At 42.5% G+C, this 26,327-nt stretch overlaps 1 protein-coding gene across 2 annotated transcripts; it reads left to right on the top strand.

The window, feature by feature from the left end:
• On the top strand, positions 1–26,327 carry LOC133483627 (proto-oncogene tyrosine-protein kinase Src-like). Of its 2 annotated transcripts, XM_061785090.1 has the most exons (13): positions 1–117; positions 9,395–9,673; positions 11,614–11,713; positions 13,137–13,154; positions 15,261–15,359; positions 15,457–15,560; positions 18,484–18,633; positions 18,707–18,862; positions 19,167–19,346; positions 19,496–19,572; positions 19,665–19,818; positions 20,426–20,557; positions 21,574–26,327. In XM_061785090.1, exons 1-13 carry the CDS (start codon positions 96–98, stop codon positions 21,780–21,782), a joined length of 1,680 nt encoding a protein of 559 aa, XP_061641074.1. In that variant the 5' UTR covers positions 1–95; the 3' UTR covers positions 21,783–26,327. The 2 variants fall into 2 exon arrangements, with proteins under 2 accessions (XP_061641074.1, XP_061641075.1); XM_061785091.1 differs by lacking the exon at positions 13,137–13,154.

A 26,327-nucleotide genomic window follows, 5' to 3' on the forward strand; every position in this document is an offset into this window, starting at 1 on the left:
CATGCAAACTCCACACAGGCGGGGACGGGGATTGAACCCCGCACCTCAGAACTGTGAAGCTGACGCTCTAACCAGTCGGCCACCGTGCCGCTCCAATGAAACCATTAATTCCAAAAGGTATGTCTGGCACAAACATATCGCTGCTAATCACTGAAGGAACTCGCAGTAAAGTGGTGGAGGGAATTAGGAGCACTTCCAAATACCGGGCAGTGTTAGCATAAAACCTTTATGCTTCTGTTAGAGAGCTAAAATGTCTGGGGGGGGGGGGGAGGAATATCTGAACTTTATGTTACAAACACGTTGCACACTTGTACAAACACACTATGTCCGTTATTATTACTTTTAAAATATATATATTTTTAATCAATCATGAGTGTGGGTAGGGGGGTGGGGGGGCATTTGTAGGAGAGCTACCCGGGGAAGGTGGGCGGACAGTAAGGGGGGGGGGGGGGTTGATGAAGCCTGCCAACGCCTTCAGCGTGAACCCACGCGGCGTCAGCAGCTCTACGTGAATACGGACTCCACGCTGCCCAATAAGCACGCGCCGTCGCGAGGTTTTCTTTCTTTATTTAATTCATTTTTTTTGTTGTTTTTCTTGCCTTCGCTTCCACGGGGCCATGATGTCTGCTCCACGCTCCAGTCAGCCGTCTTCCTCCCACCGACACGCCGCTAGGGCTCCTCGCCGTCGTCCGTAGCAGAAGAGGCGGCTTTGTCCGCTCGGGCCCCGCTGACTGACAATCGGCGTGTACTGTACCCACTCCGAGAGAAGAAGAAGAAGAGGCAACCCCCCCACCACCACCACCACCACCACCACCACCCGCTGTGACCTCTTCTTCCTCTTCTTCTCCTTCCTCCTCCTCCATCTGATTGTATCGAAATCCACTAAATGGGATTCACCAGCGTTCCCACAGCAACGTGCACTTATTCGCCAAATGAGGACGAGCGAGAGGATTTATTAACACGTCTCTGATTTGTGTCGGGCTTTTATCTCAAGGGGAAAGAAAAAAAAAGGTGAGTCAATTGTGTCCATTTTGGATTTGGTATTTTCTTCCCCAAACGTGGTGCGAGCGTCCATTCACTCGGCCGGTTCCATTCAAGCGACCCGAGGGGCCACAAACGTTTGTTGTCGTGGAGCCTCACACACAATAAAAAGCGACGCTTAGAAGGCGAAATATCACGCTTGCTCAGGGGCCAACATTTATTTTACGGTGAGAAGGGGGGGGGGGGGAGACGTAGTCGGGGTGGGTAACAAACAAACAAAAAAAAGGCAACAATCTATTGAAATTCAAAATGGAGCAGCACCTGTTTCGACTCATCTGGCTGAATAAACCTTTCCCCCCCCCCTTTTTTTTTGTTTTTTTTTTTAAAGTCTGTTCATTTAACTTCGCTTCCCTAACATGTTCTGGAATGCTGTGTCCGTATGTAATATTATTCAGTTTTTTTTAATTTACTATTTTTTTAAATTCCAATTCCAACCCCCCTCATTCCAGTGTCATTTTGACAGCTGCTACTCCGGCTGGCAGCTAGCTAGCAGCACCCCACCCCTCCGCCACACTTCACTAACAACTGGCCCGTGTTCGAAATCACTCTACCTATTGCGAGCACAATACAGTGCGTTTATTTTGCTCTTCTTGTTGAATGTGGCGTGAACAAAGGTAATTCTCTATCATTGGTGTCAAACTCAAGGCCTGGGGGCCAGATCCATCCCGCCACATCATTTCATGTGGCCCGCGAAAGTAAATCACGTGCATCATTTTCCATGATTCTTGCTAAAATCTGTACCAAAATTTAAAATTGTCATGTAATAAGTAACATTGAGATATTGCTAAAGTATTTTGAAATGCCTTTTTACAGTAACTTGATCAATAGTTAAACTATTATTCTTTTGATTTCAAAACTAGTTGCCCATTAATTTGTTGTGATGTATGAGGCACGTAAACATTTTTATGATTTAACAGTCATAATGGCCCTCTAAGGGAGACCCTAACTACAATGTGGCCCGTGACATTCCTCAGTGTATCCCACAGTGCATCTTGTAAAGTAGGAGTGAAAAGTAGAAAGGGAATATAGCCCATGATGCAAAAAATTATTTTCCATGTCTAGGGTATTCTTTGATTTTCGGAACGAGACAAATTCATGAGATGTGGTGCTAAAGTATCTTAAATATGAGGTATCTCAGAAAAGTTCCAGGACTGGTGACATAAAAGACTTCAAGGCATTATTCAGATGATTTTTTTTGCCCCTTTCATTTACTGTAAAAATTTGAGATCTGACCACTATATGGTGGCAGTGAACTGAACTCACTTCACAAGAAGCAGCAGTTTGGCAGATGGTGAACACATCTTAAAAAAAAAAAAAAAAAAGAAGTTTCAAGCTGTTTAATGCCACTCCTGGTTGAAGTTGACTGTCAAACTAGCTTTGCCTTAGGAAAGTGTGCTTAGCTTAATGCTAACCTAATAATGCAAAACGCTATAGACAAGCCAACGAATAGCATCAGTGTCACAGTGTTACAATAACCCTTTAAGCAACTGATATTTGAACACACACGGTGGAGCAAAACATGTAAATGGACAATATAACTACGCCCAGGCATATATTCTTTATCCTCTGCAAAAAAGACTAATATTCCTACAGCTTACTGAGGAGTTGTGACAGTCTGTATGTACTGTATAGTCGTATGTCTGTATTATACTGCCTCCAGGTGGCCGAGGTGCACACACAAGAAGAATAAGCACTATCGGTGAATTAATCATGATGCACAAACTGTTTGATAAATCTTTACCTTCAATTTAATTATGACATTACTTTGTTTTTATGAAGCAAAATATACATTTTTTTTTTTTTTTAGGGGGAAGCTGGAATAGATCAGTGGCATTTCCATTCATTTCAACAGGCAAAGATGAATTGGGATATGAGTGTTTTGACTGACAATAGTGGTCGTGGAATGAATTAAACTCATATCTCAAGGAACCACTGTATTTTTAGTGGACTTTTTGGTGAACTGTAGTCAATCTGGATATGTGGATTAGGGAGTAGCGGAATGAGTGAATGATGCCGAACACAGCCGCGTTCTTCTAATCCTACAGAAATAAGAATTATAATGATGAGCCAAATCCATTCACAGTTACTGTTTTGGCTGGGATTTGGATGAGTTCCAGCTCATTTGCATGAAAAGAAAGCAGTTTTGGGGCTAGGCTTTGAATGAGATGTGTGAATCATCGGAGGGTTGTGGGGGGGGGGGGGGCAACATTGGGCTTTTTACCTTTGGATAACCTTGCAAGTTGCAGAGAATAAAGCAGTGAGGAGTGTATCTCCCCCCCCCCAACCTTTTTTTGGCTGTTGAATTATCGCTGAAGTCTACAGTGTATATGGGTGAGAGCAGTCATTAGCCCAATTTAAATTGCCAGTAAGGCTTTTTTCCATATCGATGTTCGGAATGGGGGTGCGAAGTCGACCTAGCAATTTTCCGTCTTTAGGGGTTAGTATAAATGTGGGATGACATCTGTGTAAGCAGTCCCCTTTACATTGCTGGTAAAAGCCTTAATATTCCATATTTTCTGTCACTGTTCAGTATGAACAGCACTCGTAATGAATGGTGGGGGATGAAGTTGACCAGACAATTTTCCGCCTGCAGGGGTAGGTAGTATCAATGTGGGATGACATCTGACTCGTCCCCTTTACACTGCCTCGACCCAGAAAAATGGCAGAAAGGCGCGACATAATTCTTAACGGTCAATTAATCGACTATTTTCCCCATGCACACACATTGCAGTGCATGTCCATGATTTATTCTATACTTGTTTACGTCTTAACAAGACAAGGCTTGACACCTCGGTTCACATGCTGTCATTTATTTACGAAAAGTGCAGCACCTCCGCAGTGAAGTAGCGTTCAACCTCTGACCTCCTTCGTAGAATTAGTAAGCACTGCACACAGGCGGTACTCGCAGCCAAAGCCAGCGCTCGCAGATGGTCGGAAAAGGAAGTGTTTTTTAATCGGGCAAATGCCAGCATCCTCCGACTGTCTTCCACTTGACAGGCTGCGATAGAACTCTCTAAACAAAAACAAAAAAAGTCCTGCGGGTCGGCAGACAAAATGAGTTCGGAAAGCACTTGGTCGCAATGTGCATTGTTTTGTTTTGGCCGCAAATAGATAATTTTCTGTCTCTCTCAAACCTGTGGACCATCTGGATGCATCATATTAAAGCTGCGTACATACAGATAACCAGGCTGAATTTGAGCATTTTTCCCTCCCCCACTTTCACCAAAGGCCTGATTATTGGATGTCTCTAAAAGATTGTCCTGACTGATTAGTCTTGTGTTGTGGGGTGTGTTAAGAATTTTTTTTTTTCCTCCCTGAAAATCTTGAGTAGGGTAAAGAGCAATAAGAGCATGTGCTTTATTCCCCCCCGTCATATATCGGGTCTCAAAAATTTACAAAAATCAGTTAAAATGTTCAAAACTGGTATTGGTATACGCTCCTTTAGATCTTAAATGCAAACATGTGACTGTTTTCATCTTGAGGAGCTAACACTGAAGCCACGCCACACACAGCTCCCTTACCGCGACGCTCTCATTGGACTCAAACATTGGCAGCGGCGACTTCCTTCGCTCACTGCAGCAACTGTTACCGTCTGTTGTGACTCATTCACTTTTGTCACGTCGGTATTATATACGCTGAACGGGGGGGATCAAAGAATAAACACTACTGTTGTCTTGAAATGTAACCAGATAGAGCTACAGTACATCATGCTTTTTGTTTGTCATTATAATAACCAGCATATCCGTTATGGAAGCCTGTGTGTTCTTACACAGTGGTACAGAATATTACGGAACTCTCAAGTCTAGCTGTTAACGTTTCGTTGACGGTGATCACTGTTGATCATTTGACGATCCATTATGCTTGAGAACTGAAACAATGTAGTATTGCTGACTTAAGATTTGCTGAGAGAGGCTACGTGTCTACATGGAACCTTCACTGCTAAACACAATTCATTCCAGGATGCTTGTCAACCTTACACATAGGAAATAATACAAATTAATCAATGTGTAAAATTTAGTCTGCTTTCCGTACTGTAAAGCCTTTTGGGAGGATTCAGATTTTGAGATTCATCTGTATGAGATGTGGTTTCACCTACTTAATCAGACTAATTGGATAGTCCCTGCTGCGTCTTCCGTAAACGTGAATACTAGTGGAAGTACTCTTGAGCCCAATTGTGGCATCCAATATTAACATTCCCAAGTGTACTTGATTTTGCGCAAATATGTAACACACAAGTACCGCAATCAAGGGTCATATTTTTCCACCACTTTCTTTCTCCCATTATACTCTCCTACTGCTCCGGTGTCTTCACTGGTAATTCTTTGAATGGCACAGGATTTATTACTGGTTTTCTCACATTCTTCATGCGGACAAGCTGAGAAAGTGTCAGAAACTCCTTCCCGCCCCACTTCTAATTCATTTTCCGTCTTTTGGGTTTCTCTGCTGTCGTCATTTTCCCTGCTCTGGTGAATGATTGCCACTGCTGTTTTATCCCCAAGAGATGGACGGAGCTGTGTGTCGGCGCATCTTGATACAAGCTCGCTGTGACGCCATATTAGGAGAAGGTGCGAAGCTCTTTGCCGGTGTGGGGTCGGATGTTTACGTATGCGGGCTGGGAGGTTCCATTTGGGCTGGTTTTGTATGTGTTTGAACGTAGGTTTTCAATCAGCCTCCCAACACTCTATCGTTCCCTAGATCAGTGATTCCAAACATTTATTTAGCCAAGGCACAAGAAACACACATGAACAAATAAAAATGCCACAAAATGTGTGGTTAGTTATGTACCCTCTGCCATCTAATAGGAGACAATGTGGTTGTTTTGCAAGTCACTATACGTGCCTGGCAGAGATGATCAATAAATAAAGAGGCATTGTTTGTTGTAAATATAATTTTCCGATGATGTCTCATGGCACACTATTCTCACAGTGGATAGTAATGACTGCCCTCGATTTTGAAATCTAGAAGTAGTGGTAGAAGTAGCCAAAATGTCCTTTTAGATTTTCTCGAGTAGTCTAGAAAACGGATGGGTAGTTGTATGTCTCTATATGTGCCCTGCGACTGAGTGGCGACCGCTCCTGGGAGTGGTTTGCCTTTTGCCCAAAGTCAGCTGAGATAGGTTCCAGCTGACCGGCAACCCAAACAGGAAAAGCGATATAGAAAATGGATGGCTAGCTTTTGATTCTTGCCACATTTCACACGTTCCAGTCCATCACTTTCCACAGATCTGTCAGTGTGGCTTACCGCTGTATGAGTCACTGTTGCACCACAAGGTTGACTTTGACCCCTAAGCGTGGCAAGACCACATCTTGGCATGAGTTGAATCAAAGCTCTCACGAACGCACACCTACATGCCTCCCCTTTATCAGCAGGGTTCCCTCTCTTATCGTTTGACATACCTGTGTCATTATGCAAGCATATTACATTTAAAATACAAAATTAAAAGGCCATGAGCCCCAGCTGTACGCCAGCACCTAAACATTCTTTTTAGGGCCACTGGCACTTCCTCCTTCCTCTTCTGTTAATAGCCTCCTCAGACTCGGAAAAAAACCCACACGCCTGTGTTGGAAAAAGGATGTGAGATGCTACCGAGGTTGAGTGCGAGAGCTTCCCAGAGACAAGGGAACAGCTGCTCATACGCGCACACAACGGTGCACACACTGTCTGGAACTGAGAGAGCCTCCATCCACGGGAGGAACAAGGCTGTTTTCATGCGTGTGTGACTGTCTCTGTTTCAGCCCGCCTGAAATAGCTGGTCTCGCAGTGAGTCATCATCATCTTCCCAGAGGGAGGTCTGCACTCGTGGTCCACGCATGCATGCACACACACACAATGCCACAACTTTCTGGGGATGTACTCAACTTGTCTTTGTCGACGCTTGTCGAGATAATTCCAGCATTCTTGACTGACTGTAATCGATGCCTTCAACACAAAGGGGATGAAACATCCAGCAGGGTAATTGTTCAGACAGTCGTCGACCACTCCCCCCTACCTAGTGTAAAAATGTATGGAGGAGAAACCAAGCACATGTGAGATGGGCAAAATGTTCGCACAGTTGTTAGTTTGCGGTCTAATATTCCACTCCAGTCCAGTAGGTGGAGGTAGTGCGCATTTCAGTTGTCACAAGTTGCTGTCCTCTCCCAGGGCATAACAATAATGCCTGATAGTGGTAAATTCTCCCTTTTGGCTTAGCCGCTATTATAAAACTGTATGTAAGGGGAACATAGTATACGTAAAACCTGCAAGCAGTTTGTGTGTATGGAAATCACAGACCTCTGCCAGGGCATAACAATCATGCCAAATAGTGACAGATTCCTCCGTCTTGCTTCGTGGCTAATATAAAACTGTACACAAAAGGAACTGAGTATATGAGAAAATGGGCAAGCTGTACTGTATCTACAGTACATTCGTAGGTTTGCAAGCTGTGGTCCTCCAACAAGGCTTAACAATCATGCCTGATAATGGTGGATTTCCCCTTCTATTTTAACCACTCATATAAAACTGTAAGAGGAACAGAGTATGTGGAAAATGGGTGAGCTGTGTATCGCTTTTGTGGATGTTTCAACAGTATTAAGTTGTGGTCCTCCGCTAAGGCATAACAATCATGCCAGATAGTGGTGGATTCACCCTTCCAGTATAAAACGCTATGTAGAGTAAACAGTAGGAAAATTGTTCGTTGTGTGTACATTTGTAAATGAGAGTCCTCCACCGGGGCAAAACAATCCTGCCCAATAGTCGATTCCTCCTTCTAGTTTGGCTGTTAGTGTAAATCTGTACGTAAAAGGAACTGAGTATGCGTAAAAACAGACAAGCTGTATATGCATTTGTGTGTTTGCACTGTCGTAAGTCACGGTCATCTGCCAGGGCATAACAATCATGCCCAGTAGTCATAGATTCCTCCTTCTGGCTTAGTTTATACTGTAAATCTGAACATAAGAGGAACTGAGTATGCGTAAAACGGACAAGTGGTGTATGCATTTTTGTGTTTGAACTGCTGTAAGTTGTGGTCCTCTGCTGGGGCATAACAATCATGCCAGATAGTAGTTGCTATCCCCCCTCTCACTTAGCCACTAGTATACTACTGTATGTAAGAGGAACAGAAAACAGGGGCACCTCAGTTTTTGACAGTTTTAGTCCTATGGTGATGATGTAACCTTCAAAGTTGCAATGCAGCAGTCTATCACTAGCCTACAGTTGCGCAGTAGTAAAATCATAATTACCTTCAAGATTTCTATGCAAAACAGTAAGGTGGAGGTAATGCACACTCCAAAGTTGTTGCCAAGTAACACGAGGACAAGACGACTTTTTTCTTTGGATCTGGTTTGTCGCAGTGATTACATTAAAAGACAGTCCTGGTTTCACAAGCCGTGCCTGTCGGTTCCTTCCTTTACCGCACCCTTCCCGAAGTTTGTGTGAATTTGTAAGCCTAAGTTGACAAAAAAAACAAAAACGCAGACAAAAACAATGCACTCAGTTGAGTACATGCTCTCCATGCCAAACAATCACGGATGAGCAAGTTTGCCAGTATAGTCATGGTAATGAACAAATAAAAGCCAGTACAAAATTTGCCTGGCAAACATAATTACAAGCACATATATAACTGCCATTGTCCTTCCTTCCAACTTGTAACTACCTTGCTTCACTGCAGCCCAACACTCCTTTTGTTTAACGTGCATTGATTCAGTACAGATTGATTCGACAGGAGGCAAACTACCTCGTCTGTTGACACTGTCAAGGTGTCCCGGTCGCCCCGTTTGCCTGTCAAACAATTGGAATTGAACCTGGAGCCGCTCCGAGGCTTCTATGCGGTGGACCACGTGGTCTTTGTCAAAATGTATGCCTTTACACAGATGACGGGTTTGATTGACACTGTTAGTGCGATATTAATGTTTTCAGTTTGTTACTGTAGTTTCCGTCATAGTGAAGTGCAGTGTATGCACCGCATCAGTGAACCTTGTACAGTCAAGTCAGCTCATTAAGCAAACATGAACTGGAAGAAGCTTTGCCGGCTTGATTACAAACTACTTATATTTAGCATTGTACACTTAAAAAGTATTGCAGGGTGGGCGTGTGTGCAAATACAAGTTAGAGCAATACATTGAAGAAAATACCCCCTGAGATTTATTGTTTCCACGCAACAAAAAGGAAGTGTTCCCCACGTTAAAGGAAGTTTGTGCTGGTCTTGGTTCCATTTGTGTGTAGAATTAATCCATTGGTACATTTCTCTTCAGATGAGGAAGAGACGAGTTTGAAATGTAGTAAAACTGAGCTGCACCTAACATCAATTGTACTGCAGAGAAAGATTAGTCACCTCTACACGTTCGGCATCCTTACTCATCGTTGGCTATCATCCCAGGTCTGCACATGGGGGCGGGCAAGAGCAAGCCCAAGGAACCGGGCCAGCGCTCCATGAGCGTGGACGGCACCATCGGCACGGGCTCTGACAGCGGGCACTTCCACCACCTGGGCCCCGCTCAGCAGACCCAAACCCCTAATAGGAGCCCAGCGGTGGGCACAGGCCGTCGGGGCTACCATGGGTACCAGCACGCCCCCACCAACACTCCTGAGCTGGCTCTCTTCGGAGGAGTGGACCACACGGGCACCGTCACCTCGCCTCAGAGAGGACCTTTGTCAGGTAAGTTTTCCACTTACATTGCACGCCATCAAATATTACTCTGGTCTCAGACAGAGACTCAATAGAGCTACCATTTTGTGCCCGTTTGAAAGCAATCATTTCTTGGTGACCCACAGTGGCTTCTTTGCTCGTTGCCTGGTAACCTCCTAGTGGGAACTAGTAGCTCAAGATATTTTTTTTTTTACACTTTGTACCACACACGCACAATAAAATATCATCTAAGCTTAGAAGTGGATGAGTAGAATGGAGTCCAATCGGGGACAAAGCCTGGTTAGTTTTCATTTAAAGCCAAGCTAACACATCTCAACCTTTTGCAGCAAGTTTTCGACAAGAAAACGACTTAACCAATTTACAACCTGACTGTACACAACCTGAGCCAAATAAAGTAGTTTCAGTGTTAACAATGCTCAGTGGAGTGCAGACCTCCAGAAGTCCTCATTCGGATCCGTAACTTGCCCATCTCCTGCCTAATGTATGAATTTTCAAGATAGGGCAAACGTTTTTGCTATTTCACAAGTGCAAAACAAAAATCACTGATACAGTGTGGAGGCTCAACACCCTTAAGACCCAAAAACTATATGGAAAACTTTGCACATAATGGTGTCAAACCACTTTAATATCACCTGAGGTCTCAGCGCAATCAGGTTTATCTTTGCGCATGTTTAAAAGAAGAAGAAGATCTGGAACTGAAATACACCTTATGTTATTTGTTGGTCTGTTGTGCAGAACACAAACAAATGTCAGAGAGAATGTTGTATGCTTTTATCAATATCAATCTTGAGACAGTTTCCCAGACAACAAAATGTTGAGTCACGTCAACATTGGAGGAGGAAGTACTTTTTTCCCCCCCCCCTCTCTCTTCCTCCCCTTCTCTGACCTTCGCCTGTGAAATAGACTTGAAAGCTCTGACGTTAAAAGGCTGTTCAGCAGACTTGACGTTAAGCCTTAATAGGTCTAGACTGGCCAGATGGTCGAATTAATGTTGCTCCATCCAGTGAGCAGTCAGTGTATGAAGCTGCCTCCTCGCATATATTCATCAGCTTTTTGCATTTGGATGGCACATCTTCAAAAGGAAGTGGTCAAAAGATGATCAACCAGGATGCCAAGTAACACCGAATAATCGGGCCCAAAGTCAGCAAAGGGCTGATTATCGGATGCCTCAAAAAGAATCTGACCGATTATCCTGTGGTGTTGGATGTTTTCAGAGTGATTTGTTTTTCCTCTTTGATCTATTCCAAAAACAGGGTCGATGATTATAAGTGTTTAAGACAGTCAATATTTATGATCGCAAATCCTTGCGTGTGTGATCAACACGGAATTCGCCCCGGATTACACGTCATCGATGAATCGACTTTTAACGTTCATAGTCGACTACAAAATTTTTTTCTTTTAACTCATACAATGTAGTTACTAGAGGTAACAGTTAGCCTAGCCGCTTGTTACGTCTTCTACTTCTATTCTGGATGCCTTGTGGCACCATGCTGCCTCTCACATGCCAGTCTTGGTACTACAACAGACATCTGGTTTGGAGGAGGAGACCTGCGATTGTTGCTGGGGATACAGTATTCTGATATGTAATCGAGATGAGCAACACAACACACACCATTTTTTTACTGTTCACGTATGGGGTCGTTCACATAAATAAATAAATATGGTTAAGATGCTAAAAATTGGTTATGTATGCACCCCACTTCAGACAGTAGCCGTAGATCTAAAAGGTTTGTCCTTCACAGATATCGGTCACCTGAAGTCTGCATGTCGATATTTCTCATTAAGCCATGACAAATTGTTCTATCTACTCTTAGAGCGGATGCGAAATAACTATAGATTTATGCCAAATTAGAATTGAGGGTTACATCTGCCTTTTTCAGTTAATATTCTGGCAGTTGTCCACAACCATCTTGTTCCCTAAACGTATATTGACGTGCGCTCTCTTGCAGGAGGTGTCACTACGTTTGTGGCCCTGTATGACTATGATTCACGGACCGCATCCGATCTGACCTTTCGGAAAGGCGACAGGCTGCAGATTGTCAACAACACGTAAGAAGCCACAGTTTTGTGTTTTATTTCCCCTCCTCCCTTCTAATACTGCAGTTTAGATTTGTAAACGCGTTTGAGTAAATGTACCAGAACAAACTGTACATGCAGAAGCATTCCGACAATTCTGCCATGATGCTTTTTGCTAATGTGCTGGCCACATCAATAGGTACACCTCTACAATCCAGTAAATTCCAAAACGTGTATTGACAAAAATTCTAAATGACAGGTTTGATTTGGTAACAATGGAGTGATACCTTGAGATATGAGCGACCCAACTTACGAGACTTGCGCTTAGCTTAACGCTAACAAAGGATGCAAAACGTCATAGAAAGGCTAACGAATAGCATCTATGCGGCGGTGTTGTAATGCAATATATTACTGTTGTTTACTGAGTCACTTGCAGTAGTTGTGAAACTCTTCGTTTGTCTGCATATCTGTATTATACTGCCCCCAGGTGGCCAAGTTGCACACACCAGAAGGAGCCGCAATGAATTAATCATGATGCACAAACTGTTTCATTCTTTACATTCTATTTAAATATTTTAATTACTACATGTTTTTATAAGGTACAATATTATAGTGGTAATTTCCTTATTAGAAAATACACCACAAAATATTTTGTTTGTTTTCTAGTGTTTTGCGTAACGAGTGCGGTCGCAGGACAAATTAAACTTGTATCTCAAGACACCACTGTATATATTTTATAATTTGTGGAATTGCATTGCAGTATGCTGAGAGGGATTTATATTTTTTTTGCCCCTTTCATGAGGTTCACTAAGCGAAACATTAGAAACACGTCTGTTTGGTGCAGCGCAACCGCAATAATGCACAGTACCTATACAGGTCCATCTAAATAAATTACAATATTTTGGAAAATCCAATTCATGTTAGTTCAATTCAAAAAGTGAAACTGACATTTTATAGATGAGTACTTCTCTGACAGTGCCACTCAAAACCAAGGACATTTAAGGATTTTTATTTATTTATTTATTTTTCCCACCCTCTGAATAGATTCCTTTCATAGCTTCCTGACATATTTTATTTCTGTTCTTTATTTGCTGGTTAGGACGACATATTAGGGCCAAACACAGATGAATCTGTAATATTAAATGTATATAAATAAAAGATAAATTGTGGCCACAAATTCTAAGGCTCCTCAACTGGAAAATGTACACGAGGACGCTCGCTGGGTCGTCTTCTGTACTCAAATGATGTAACGTCGTATGTCGGCCCCGCTGTGTCGTCCCACCGCGCGTTCTCCGCCTCCGCTGTCTGTCTGAGTGCTGCTCGCCTTGCTGTGTTTTGATGTGTCTGCTGTGTCTGTTATCTCTCCCTCTCTCTCTCTCTCTCTCTCTCTCTCTCTCTCTCTTTCTCTTTCTTTCTCTCCCTACCTCGCACTCTCACGCCTCGTGGTCTCTCCTAGGAAAAAGTACAGCTTCAGGTCAGTAATCCTTACTGCAATAAAAAGACAAATCCTTTGCAACCCTTTTAATCCGCACTAATGCTGATCCACACTGTAATGTTTATATAGAGATGATAGGCATGATAAATACGCAATGTACATAACTGTTCAACAGATAGCTGGTAATTTAATGCTGGCAAAGTTAGTGTGTACACTACAAAGACAAGATATTTAATGTTCAAACTGATAAACTTTGTTTTCAGCAAATAATCATTAACTTAGAATTTTATGGCTGCAACACGTTCCAAAAAAGCTGGGACAGGTGGCAAAAAAGACATCTGAAGACATCACTGCATGTAAGCGGCAAGGCCGAAAACCAACATTGAATGCCCGTGACCTTTGATCCCTCAGGCGGCACTGCATCAAAAACCGACATCAAGGTGTAAAGGATCACCACATGGGCTCAGGAACACTTCAAAAAACCAATGTCAGTAAATACAGTTTGGTGCTATATCCGTAAGTGCAACTTGAAACTCAACTATGCAAAGCAAAAGCCATTTATCAACACCCAGAAACGCCGCCGGCTTCTCTGGGCCCGAGCTCATCTAAGATGGACTAATGCAAAGTGGAAAAGTGTTCTGTGGTCCGACGGGTCCACATTTCAAATTGTTTTTGGAAATTGTGGACATTGTGTCCTCGGGCCAAAGAGGAAAACAACCAGCCGGACTGTTATGGACGCAAAGTTCCAAAGCCAGCATCTGTGATGGTATGGGGCTGTGTTATTGCCAATGGCATGGGTAACTTACACATCTCTGAAGGCACCATTAATCCTGAAAGGTACATGTTTTGGAGAAACATATGCTGCCATCCAAGCAACGTCTTTTTCATGGACGCCCCTGCTTATTTCAGCAAGACAATGCCAAACCACATTCTGCACGTGTTACAACAGTGTGGCTTCATAGTAAACTAGTGCGGGTACTAGACTGGGCTGCCTGCAGTCCAGACCTGTCTCCCATTGAAAATGTGTGGCGCATTATGAAGCGTAAAATACGACAACGGAGACCCAGGACTGTTGAACAGCTGAAGCTGTACATCAAGCAAGAATGGGAAAGAATTCCACCTACAAATCTTCAACAATTAGTGTCCTCAGTTCCCAAACGTTTATTGAATGTTGTTAAAAGAAAAGGTGATGTAACACAGCGGTAGACATGACCCTGTCCCAGCTTTTTTGGAACGTGTTGCAGCCATAAAATTCTAAGTTAATGATTATTCGCTAAAAACAATAAAGTTTATCAGTTTTAACATTAAAAATCTTGTCTTTGTAGTGTATTCAATTAAATATAGGTTGAACATGATTTGCAAATCATTGTATTCTGTTTAACACAACGTCCCAACTTCATTGGAATTTGGGTTGTACATCTGCATTCCCTCAATCATCGTACATTTTTGTTACCACTACACGACCAGTGCCCCCAAATGACACAGTACTGTATACAACTATAGAACATTTGTTTGTCGGTAAGTAAATGAAGTGAGGTCCCGAAGGTTGGTAAAGTTAGTATGCCAATATATCTGCATTCCCCGCAATTTCTGCACGTCGTGTACAGCTGCACGATCAACACCAAATATCGCAGTACTGAATTACAAAACAGACTTTTTGTAAGTAAATGGAGTGTTGTTAGCATGCCAATATTTTCCTCCCTCAATAATTTATTTTTCAAATTTGCTGTAGAAATTGTTTTTAATTACTTCTTCTAAGAAAAAAACATGTATTTGAATGCCCAACCCCAACATCTCTAACATGCAATAAAGTGCCTAATAATGAATAACTTTTGCTCACATCACTCTGTGCACTGCGGTGAGTGGGTCAGCAAGTGCTTTAGCTTCAGGCTTCCTCTTGCCCTCTCTTCAAAAAGCACTTTTCTGCTGTGATGAGTCAAGGTGACACAGTCTTAAGCTGACTACTACTACTACTAATAAAAAAATCTGTATGGCTAAATCCTGCCGGCTTGTTCTGTCTGTGCAACTGACCTTTGTGGTCACCCAAAAGCTATTAAACACACTGAAAATTGTGAAATGAGGAGGCACCTGGGAGTTTTCCGATAATTCTCTTTTTACGTTCTTTGTCTGTGGTTGCCATGACAGAGAAGGGGACTGGTGGCTGGCTCGCTCCCTGACGACCGGAGAGAGTGGTTACATCCCCAGCAACTACGTGGCGCCGTCGGACTCCATCCAAGCCGAAGAGTACGTCCCTTCCCGCATGATATACTGTACTGTATCGCGACGACTTTTTCCTTTGCAAGCAAACCGAGCTATTTGTTCTGTGGCCCACTTTCGGCAGGTGGTATTTTGGGAAGATCACTCGGCGAGACTCGGAAAGGATCCTTTTGAATTTACAGAACAGACGAGGAACTTTTCTGGTGAGGGAGAGCGAGACGACGAAAGGTGAGGCTCCAACAATGTCCGGGATATTTACGACGGTACCGACAGATGATGTTTCGAGCTTGCAAACAACGCACAATGAACTAGTTTCTTGATACCATCATAACTCCAGAATACTTTGTATACAGTATCTTACAACCCCAATTCCAATGAAGTTGGGACGTTGTGTTAAACATAAATAAAAACAAAATACAATGATTTGCAAATCATTTTCAACCTATATTTAATTGAATACACTATAAAGACAAGATATTTAATGTTCAAACTGAAAAACCTGATTGTTTTTAGCAAATAATCATTGACTTAGAATTTTATGGCTGCAACACGTTCCAAAAAAGCTGGGACAGGGGGCAAAAAAGACTGAGAAAGTTGAGGAATGCTCATCAAACACCTGTTTGGAACATCCCACAGGTGAACGGGCTAATTGGGAACAGGCAGGTGCCATGATTGGGTGTAAAAGGAGCTTCCCTGAATTGCTCAGTCATTCACAAGCAAAGATGGGGCGAGGTACACCTCTTTGTGAACAAGTGCGTGAGAAAATAGTCGAACGGTTTAAGCAAATCATTGTATCCTGTTTTTATTTATGTTTAACACAATGTCTCAACTTCATTGGAATTGGGGTTGTACATCAAAGTATTAGCAGTCATATTACTTCCTGTGCCATTTCCATTGAAAAGGTACTAATTTACCTTATAAAAACGCAATTGTAATTATAATTTTCCCAAATTATAAAACATTCTGTGCTCAACTGTTCATGCAGATGCTGCACTTATTATTGAGCCTGTGATTTATGACTCAATATAAATTTCCTTTTATGATGGGGAGAAAAATGTGTGGTTAATCGCCACCAAGCAAGGGTACAATTAAATTTTTAAATTTAAAATAAAGTCTGAGATGCTGTTCCAGCTATTACAAACTTGTCTAACCCTCCTTGATGCGTTTGAAGTTGAAATGACGACATTTCATTTAGTTTGAAATGGGAGATTTGTTTCATATCGCCTGGAAAACATGACATGATTTCGAGTATATGTTTAAAGCGCCTGTACTGTGTATAGGAGCCCAGGAGCAGTTGTTCTAATCCAGAGGAAAGAAAGGTCACTCAAGTGGCAGATACCCTTTAGCGTTCCTATTAATCACTCCCACACAAGTTTATCGACTGGCCGTTTGCCACGTGCACATTGTGACTGCAGACTGTTAAAAAGTACCATTTAATGGACTGTTCAGACGGTACTGTGCAATTTGAGAAATGGAAATGTGAAAAATAAAGTATGTGGGGAAGTATCATTGCATTTTAACAAGGTTGTTAAAAAATTAATAAATTATGAAAGCCCTGGAGGTTCATATTCACAGCGCTTCACTTTCCCCACATTTTGTCATCTTACAGCCTTATTCCAAAATGGAATGAAGTACATTTTCCCCTAAAGATTCGACACACAACATCCATAATGACAACATGAAAAAAATATTTGGGGAGAATTTGGCCTAAATTCTATTTTTTTATTATTATTATTTTTTGTATGTATTTGAAAAACAATCTTTAAAAAAAAAATTCATTAAATTGTGTTGTGTGCAGAATTTTAAGGGATCAATTATTGAATAAGCTTGTAACATGGCAAAAAAAAAAAAAAAAAGTGTTAAAAGTGAAACTCAGTGTTGCTAATGACAACCACAGTCTGTCTGTACAATTCCCACGTTAAAACCTCAACTTCCTATTCTGCCCAAGCTGGGCATTGAAATGACGAGAAATGACGTCGTCTCTCCACAACTGGTGATCTTCTGCGTGCTTCGCATAGATGCAAAGCTAGCGAGCTCGTTCGGGAGCTAATTAGGAATTTTCAAGAGACACGAGCTCGTAATGACGTCATCTGGAGGCGCTCGCAATCGGCCCGTGACGCTGCGTCTTTGTTCTACGGGCCCGTGCCGGCATTTCCACTGGATTGTCGTCCCTGTCACATACAGCAGCCCAGTCGGGCGGGGGGGTTGTTTTTTTGAAGGAAGCGCGTGTGGCGAGGTAGGGAGGGGTTGAATGTATGAGGGTGAATCACAGTGTCAGAAGTAGGTCAGCCTACGAGGGTGCTACAATTCCCTCCTGGCTACAAGCCCCAGTTCATCATGAGGCTGAAGGGGTAGAATGACATATAAAGGAAGGAGAGGGGAATCTTATTAGATGTCAAATGTGATCCCCGTGAGGACAAGTATGTCACATTATGCGCGAATGGAGTCAGACTGACGAAGACGCCTCAAAAAGGTGGCATCGTTGTTTTTACCAAACCCTGCTATGAGAACATTGCTATGCAGGTGTGAGCGAGTCATTATTTTACTAGCCTCACCTTTTTGTGATAAAGCACGTATATTATGCATTTTATTTCACAATTTCAAGCCGTTCCCAGGTGTTGTAATCTCTATTATTAGCCTGTTTTTAGGTGTGACAGTTTGGTAAGACGTCACATAACTGAAATACCTTGTGTCACAAGCTACATTTAAGTGAAATGTGTGGCAACACGTGCAGTTGGATGTTAAAATGTCAGTAATGACACGTTGTTATATTTGAGTGAAACTTATGCTGTGTTCCAGAAGAGTTTATGTTTTGGAACAATATTTTGGTTAAAATAAAACATTGTTCATCACAGCTGCTGGACATGGTGGGCTTATCAAGTATCGGTACTCTGTATGCACGAGTATTCAATTGTATGTACTCGTAAAAAAAAGTGGTATCAGCGCATCCCTATTTACGCCTTGACAAAGTAAAGCACATCCCTAGACGAGGACAAATGGCACTAGTGCATTCTTCGGGCTCCTATAGGGGCCAGCGGGGAGTTGACGCACCACAGCTGTTGGGGAAACGCCACAGAGCAGCTGTCCCAGACGCCTGACAGGCTTTTATTGTTCCACTCCTCTCTATACGTTTTCTTCCCCTCACCCATAGGAGCTTACTGCCTTTCGGTGCTGGATTATGACAACACCAAAGGCCTGAATGTGAAACATTACAAGATCAGGAAGTTGGATAGCGGCGGCTTCTACATCACGTCCCGCACGCAGTTCACCAGCCTGCAGCAGCTAGTCTTCCATTATCGCAGTGAGTACGCGGACACTGGAAAGTAAACAAACTGGGAAAACCTTCCTGATGTCTTTCTTTGGCCATCTTACAGAGCACTCCGACGGGCTGTGCCATGCCCTGACCGACGTGTGCCCCGTGGCCAAACCTCAGACCCAGGGACTGGCTCGAGATGCCTGGGAAATCGCTCGAGAGTCCCTCCGGCTTGACCTTAAACTCGGCCAAGGCTGCTTCGGAGAGGTCTGGATGGGTAAGAACTGCACTGTGCTATTTTTCAAGCTACGTCCGCACCTCAGTTGATGGAGTACCAACTAGAGCAAGGGTGGGCAGACTGGCGCTCACTTCTTTAATCCGGACCACCGAGCATTTACATTATCAAGAGTCCTGTCATATTTGCAGTTTTTTCCTAAAATCAGTTCATTAAAATTCATTCAATTGTTATTTAGCTAATTAAAAAATTGGTCAATTTATATATTGTAAATAATGAAATCCCATGACGAAGCGACCTACAGGGTTAACGGGTTGGGTGTTTTATTTATTTTTTTCTTGATCAGGCACGTGGAACGGTACGACGCGGGTGGCCATCAAGACCCTGAAGCCGGGCACCATGTCACCAGAGGCCTTTCTGCAGGAAGCGCAGGTCATGAAGAAGCTCAGGCACGAGAAGCTGGTCCAGCTCTACGCCGTGGTGTCCGAGGAACCCATCTACATCGTCACAGAGTACATGAGTCAAGGTGATTTTTAATTCATTTTTTTATGACTGCCCTCTGATTGGCTGGGAACCAAAGTTAGGTGGGAGAAGCTCCAGCGATCCTAATGAGGAAAAGTGCTTGTAACGATACGTTTAGTTCTTTCTAAATGGTGTTTTCTCTCGCCCCCACAGGCAGCTTACTGGACTTCCTTAAAGGAGAAGCAGGCAAAATGCTTCGACTGCCACAGCTGGTGGACATGGCCGCTCAGGTTGGGCCTGACTTTGCTTCTGTTGTGCCGCATCCCATAATTTCCACATGGCGCCAAAAAGATTCTCTTTTAATTTCTCACGCTACGTCCAGATCGCAGCGGGGATGGCGTACGTGGAGAGGATGAATTACGTGCACAGAGACCTGCGCGCCGCAAACATCCTGGTGGGGGACAACCTGGTGTGCAAGGTGGCCGACTTTGGCCTGGCGAGACTCATCGAAGACAACGAGTACACGGCCAGACAGGGTACGTGTGCAGTTTCGTGTTTTCCACATCTTATTCATTATTGTGGGTTTGCTTTAGGACTGTTACTATCGAATCTTTTTATAGCTATTTTGTCGAGTACTTTCTTTTACTTTTTTTTTTTTTACTACTACTAAGATGCATTTTATTTTCGGGGCTGGACTACTTTCCTTAAACTACATATTTTGGTACGTGGTGTATGGTACAAGCTCTGTATAGACTTTGAAACGACAAAAATAGGCTAGCATTCGCGATTAGCATTAGTGCGCTAACGATGACCATTTTAGGTAAAAAAAAAAAAAAAAGCTAACTACCATTCAGCTCACTCATAGAAATATATTACACATCTAACAGGGTCTTAAAGATCCCTTACAGATGCTCCTCTGTTGTTTTTGGCAATGTTTTTCACTGGTCCAACATTGCGTCCGTCTGCAACAAAAGTCAGTGCGGTAAAGACGGACAGTGGTCGGTTAGCCAGCAGTTTCGGCAAGAAACTCTACTAGGTCCTTTTAGTAATGAAGATGGTCAATTGCAGCCATTGACTTTTGAATTTTACAAATGTTTTGGCCTGGCTTGAATGTCTTCTTTCCGCCTCCCCATCATTTGTCAGGGGCCAAGTTCCCCATCAAGTGGACGGCGCCCGAGGCGGCGCTTTACGGGCGGTTCACCATCAAGTCGGACGTGTGGTCATTCGGGGTGCTGCTTACAGAGCTGGCCACTAAAGGCCGAGTCCCTTATCCAGGTAAAGCCTCACACCAACACCTCACGACGGGTGACCTGGAACCTAACCCAGCTTACCTTTGGCGAGAGAAGCGGGGTACACCCTAAAATGCTTGCCAGCCCATCGCACAGCACGTAGACAATTTAGAGAAGGGTTCGCCAACCTTGATGAAAGTGAGAGCTACTTATTTTTGACAACCCTGCCAAATTGGAATGATTTAAAAAATATATATATCATCAAAGTATATAAACTCAGTGGGCGTCCCCCCTGAATGCACTGAAACCACAACTTGGAAAAATGGACGCCACTTCGTCTAGCATTGTTCTTATGCCTACATATAACTGCATATTAGATGCTTTTCCAAGCCACAACAACGAGGCCCTCTGGTGTCCACACGTTGGCTACCAAGTCTGACTTTTCTTTGAAAAATGTTTGCACCCCTCCTCGTTCTTCCACTTTTCTCTGCGTGACGGGCGCACACTCCCTGCCGACAACGAGGCGCTCTAAAGCAGCCACACCAATGGACTATCCAAAGGGAAGATGCATTTTCCGGATGTAGGCACAGCGAGCTTGCTAACATCGCAAATGCACTGGATAGACCGTGATGTGAACTAAGGCACTGAAGTTCTTCTCTAGTCAACTCATGCAGGACAACAGGAAAACTAAAATGGTGAAAAACTGTTTAACACTATATTGCTACATTTCAGTACTAGATACAGTAGTTCTCAGTCTCGTTTTAAGCAATGAGCTTAAAAATATGTATAATGTATTTAGAAACAAATCTCTGAATTCATTTGACAGGGTTTTTAATAATTCAAAACTCATTCATTTTACAACATTACCCTGAAAAACAAATGGCTTACAGATATTTAGATTTCGACTTCCACTAACAACCCAGGCTAATCTCAGCTCCTCCACGACATTCAAAGCTTGTCTCTCAATCGAGACGTATCACTTCAACATACTTCCTTGACACCAATTTCTGCAGTTTATAGACAGGGCTTTGGCGGCTTCTCTGAAGTTTCTTCCCTTTACAGGCATGGTGAACCGCGAGGTCCTGGACCAGGTAGAGCGCGGCTACCGGATGCCGTGCCCGTCCGAGTGTCCCGGCTCCCTGCACGAGCTCATGCTCTCCTGCTGGCGAAAGGACCCGGAGGAAAGGCCCACCTTTGAATACCTGCAGGGCTTTCTGGAGGACTACTTCACCTCCACGGAACCCCAGTACCAGCCTGGGGAGAACCTATAGAACCGCACACTCCCATTTTCACACACACACACACACACACGTGGCCACACACGCATACACTCAAAACCCATCCAATCTGCACTAAACCACGGGATCCTGTGAGGAAACGTCTCTGCCATCATGGACCCGCAGAAGCTGCTTTCTGGACTTTCCAGAGACCTGCAGAATCAAGCTTGTTCAGGACACGCTCAGCCTTTGAGGAGTGAGGGACGAGACCGACGTGAAAGGGTCTACACACTGCGTCAAAGGGGACAGAAGGTCGAATGAAACCGTCCCAGTTTTACGGTACTTTTTTCCGCCCACAAAAGACACGGGTGCCAAAAGCCCCTTTTACACTCTGTAAAAGCAGGCAACTTTTCTCTGGAATGAGGTGAGGGCGGATCGGAGCAATTTTTGAGTATCAGAGCCGTAACTGGGGTCGCGTGCGTCTGGTAAATTTAGGTGGGAAGTAAAGCGGGGAAATTTTGGAAATATTCCAAATTGGAACTTTTCCATGTAAATTATGGGAATTAACTGGGAATCACATTCAAGCATTTTGTTTTGTCATAAGCAGACATCTATGCAGCTATCTATCCATATATTTAGTTAGCGGCAGCGTATCTGAAGCTCGCTCACAAAACAAAGCAAAAAAAACAATCGATAAGTAGACCAACTGGCTCATAACTGGAAAACCTTCAAATCAAGGTACCACTGTACTTGCATGAAGTCTTGAAACCCAAGTTCGGCAACCTTCCATTTTGTAAATTCCTGATGTATTTCCATAAATTCCCAACTTTGAAAATGACCAGAATTTTGCTAACCTGGCCGTAACAGAGATGGGATTAGTGTGAAAGGCAGGACAGAAGTGTCAGGTTGGACGCTCGCTTATCCCGTCCTGTTGTTTCCAAAGCAATCGCAGGCACCGATATCATCTCTTGATCTGACAGGATTTTCTGGGCGGATCTTCCGTTACGGCTGGGATGCGGCCATTTTATGGGCCTTTCACAGGATTTGAGCGAAAGTGATCCTGCCCCCATCTCCTCTTTCTGCCCTCCTATCAGCGTCTCTGCAGTTTTTTATTCAAAGTGCTGCTCCTGCTGCTGGTTCTTCAAACTTCTTCATGTTTACGTGGAAATGATCTCCGTTTGTTTCCCAGTGGCAATCATGAGAATCAGTAGGCATGCTTATTAGAACCAAGCTGACTCAGTCAGGTGTTGTTCAAATCGGGTCAAAATGAACCACAAAAGGAAGCGTTCGCCACCAACGCAACGCCGCACACAGAGAGATGTTGCGGTCACAGTTTTATCAGGATCAGGTTCAACGACGGTGCGTTCGTAACAGTGCTTGAGATCTTGACATGGGCCGAAAATGGTATCGCTCTCGTCAATTTTGATGACAATTTTTCTACCCAAGGGAAGCGGTTTCATTTGAGTGGACCTTATTGTTAAATAGATATTTGATTGTTTTGTAGAACCTCTCAAATATAAAACTATCCTGACATGCTGGTTTGATTTCCAGGTTGTTCTAATTGTTCAAAAATCATGAATTGGTTCCGGAATCAAACTGTTGCTGTCATAAAACCTTTATCAACTGTACAGGTGATTTTCAAAAGTATGAGCCAAAATGGCTGGTTTGAACCAAAATGGCCGATTTCCTGTCCAATTCCAGGCATGGGTCCTTGACTTTTTTATGCGTTCTGTGATGCTGGACATGTCCACCAAAGTTGGTGTCGATTGATAAAACTAATGTCGGGGCCAATTTATTTATTTATTTATTTTTTCCCCTTCTAACTTTCCAGGGGAAACTACTGAGTGAGTTTTGGGGGTTGTGTTTAGGAATTCCACCGTCAAAAATGATCATCACACTTTTTTTTATTTTAATTTGAATTTTTTTCCCTCTTTCCTCTCATTGACCACACTTTTTGGAGTTCACTTAGCTCAAGTCACACCAGATTTATCGACATGTCAGGGGGAAAAAAAAAAAAAAAAAAAAAATGTCCAAAACTTTTCATTGAACCTGAGTGTCCCACTTTTGGGGGTGTTTGAAGTCGGAGGTTCCACTGTCTTGCAAACAACTGGAGGATGGCCGGGGGCATGAAAGCATTTATTCGATATCCTTGATATTCATCTTAAGGTCCATCCATGTAAAAGTACACTATTTAGGACAACTTTGGCATACTAGTTAGAACAACTAAAGGTTAGCGAAGAGGGAAGACTGTGCACTAGTTGACAACTGCGTGATACAAGTACTACTAGTGACATCAAATTAAACAAAACGACATCTCTCCTTCAACTCGTCAAGTATATTGACTAAACGCTGGAACGGCTTTCCGTACAGCGGCGATACGTCATCTCCGACTATGCATTTCTATTAGCAGTTTCCAGAAGTCACTAGTATAGGGCACGTGAGAGCGGTCCAAGTTCATCAAACATTTCTACAGGCGGCGGACGGGATCCCTGTCCGATACACGGCCGAGCTCAGGACGGCGTCAAAATGTTGACTGCATCTGTGCCAAAACAACTTGACTGCTGTCCCTTTTACTATGAAAGGGGACCCACGTGAGCTTTCAAAAATAATTTTGCAGGGGAAATATGCAAACACGAGGCCCCAGTGTGTAAACGGGAAATCAGGTGGTCATAATAAAAAGTGTGCTCGTGTTGATTTGGAAAGCAGTTGACATGCTTTTTGTGCTTCGTTTGTAATTATGCTGTACATCCACCATGTCGTGTTTACTTGAAGTTACACGGCATCGACCCTTTTCAACTTCTGGTTTTATTTTGTATATCTCATTGACTGTAGTCACACTGTACATAGTGTAGCGCTCCAAGGGTTGCTTTTGTATTATAATGGCAGATATGTATTTATGTTGGCTGTCACTCACTGCATTTTGCAGTTTTTTTTTTTTTTTTAAATCACTACATAGTATCAGTTTAGGTTGATGCCAACCAAAATGAAAATGACAGAAGCAGCAATAATAGTCCAGATACAAACGGGCCCAAACAGGAGGTTGTTATACTGTGGCAATAAAAAGTCTACACACCCCCGCGCAAAGTTTTTGTGATGTTAAAAAAAAAAAGAGACCAATAAAAATAATTTGAAAACTTTCAACTTTTAATGTAACCTGTACAACTCAATTGAAAAGAGGGGAAGTTAAAAAAATTTTTTTTTTTTTATTGCTAATGTGTGCACAGCCCCTTATAAATGGGGTGTGGATGTGTTTCGAATTAACAGATCACGTTCAAAATCGTGAAATGTAAGTCAGCCATTTCAAGTGCCTCTGATGAGCCCCAAATAAAGAGGCAAAAGAAATGTCAGGAAAAGCCTGCTAGAACACATCCCACATCCTCAGTTGTAAGAGGGTGTGCACACTAATGCAACCACATTACAATATTTTATTTTTGCTTCCCTTTCAAAAACATGAGGGGGGGAGGGAAAAATCGGTCGGTGTACAGGTTATAGGTCACATTAATGGTGGGAAAATTTTTTAAATTATTTAACTTTTTTTTTTTTTTTTTTTTTTTTTAAATATCATAAAAACCTGGCATTTGATTAGTGGTGTGTTGATACTTTATCTCCACTGTATATCAAGGGTGGGGAACTTTCTGCCCAAGGCACCATTTGGAGCATTTAGTTTAAAGATTGAATTATTTAAATATTTTGTCTTAATTACGTTTTGTATTGGTTTCATTTGAGAAAAAAAAATATTTTGTAAAAAAATTTAAATGGCCCATTGACTAGAGTTACAAAAACGAATCAATTAAAAATGTAAACTACTTTAATTGAAAACCGATTGAACGACATTCATTGCAAATTTCTTTTTATAAAATGTATATTTTCTGATGCATTCACACATTTTAGTATTTTTTAAAAATATAATTAGCCAATATAAATGACCAAAAAAAAAAAAAATCAATTCTCATCAATGTAGGACCATGTGAGGACTTCACAAAATGACCCCGATAGGAAAAAGGATGCCCACCCCGAATTGAATTTGCTCTCAAAAAGGACTCCGCCACAAGTCTTTGGACAATGACAGCATTTTTAAAGAATGACGTCAAAGATGTAAATAGTATCGTCAATGATTGTGACTATCAAATAACTATTCCTTTATTTGACTGTTTTTTGTTTGGTTTGTTTCACAAAATGTGATCCCAATAGGTTTTAATGAGATGCTACTGTATTTGTTTTTTGACCCATATAAGCAACACAAATTGGGCTTGACGTATATTTCTTTCCAAGAACAAGAAGTGTGTTCTTTTTTTTAATGTTTTTTTGTTTTGTTTTGTTTGTGTTTGTTGTGACTCACTGGAGGGACAAAGAGGACGTGTGAATAAAGCCAAGGTCTGATTGGAAAACCTGTGCCATGATTTCAAACGTGTCTCGGTGTTGTTATTATTAAGACTATCTTTTATGTTTACATCTTTATTTTTTATAAATCTATGCAGTTCAGGCAGACGTCCTGGCCGCCACAGGAAGGTGAGCGTTTCATTTTGTTTGTATTTTGATTGAAATGGATATTGTGCCACTCTGTTCTTTAAATGTGCAATAAATTCTATTTCAAGTGTG

Source organism: Phyllopteryx taeniolatus, chromosome 9, assembly GCF_024500385.1.
Source record: "Phyllopteryx taeniolatus isolate TA_2022b chromosome 9, UOR_Ptae_1.2, whole genome shotgun sequence".
In the NCBI taxonomy this organism is placed as follows: Eukaryota; Metazoa; Chordata; class Actinopteri; order Syngnathiformes; family Syngnathidae; genus Phyllopteryx; species Phyllopteryx taeniolatus.

Coding starts and splice junctions, on each gene's coding strand:
- LOC133483627 (XM_061785090.1), top strand. CDS start 96: ATGAAACCATTAATTCCAAAAG. Junction 118..9,394: donor GAAACCATTAATTCCAAAAG/GTATGTCTGGCA, acceptor CTATCATCCCAG/GTCTGCACATGGGGGCGGGC. Junction 15,561..18,483: donor GGAGAGCGAGACGACGAAAG/GTGAGGCTCCAA, acceptor CCTCACCCATAG/GAGCTTACTGCCTTTCGGTG.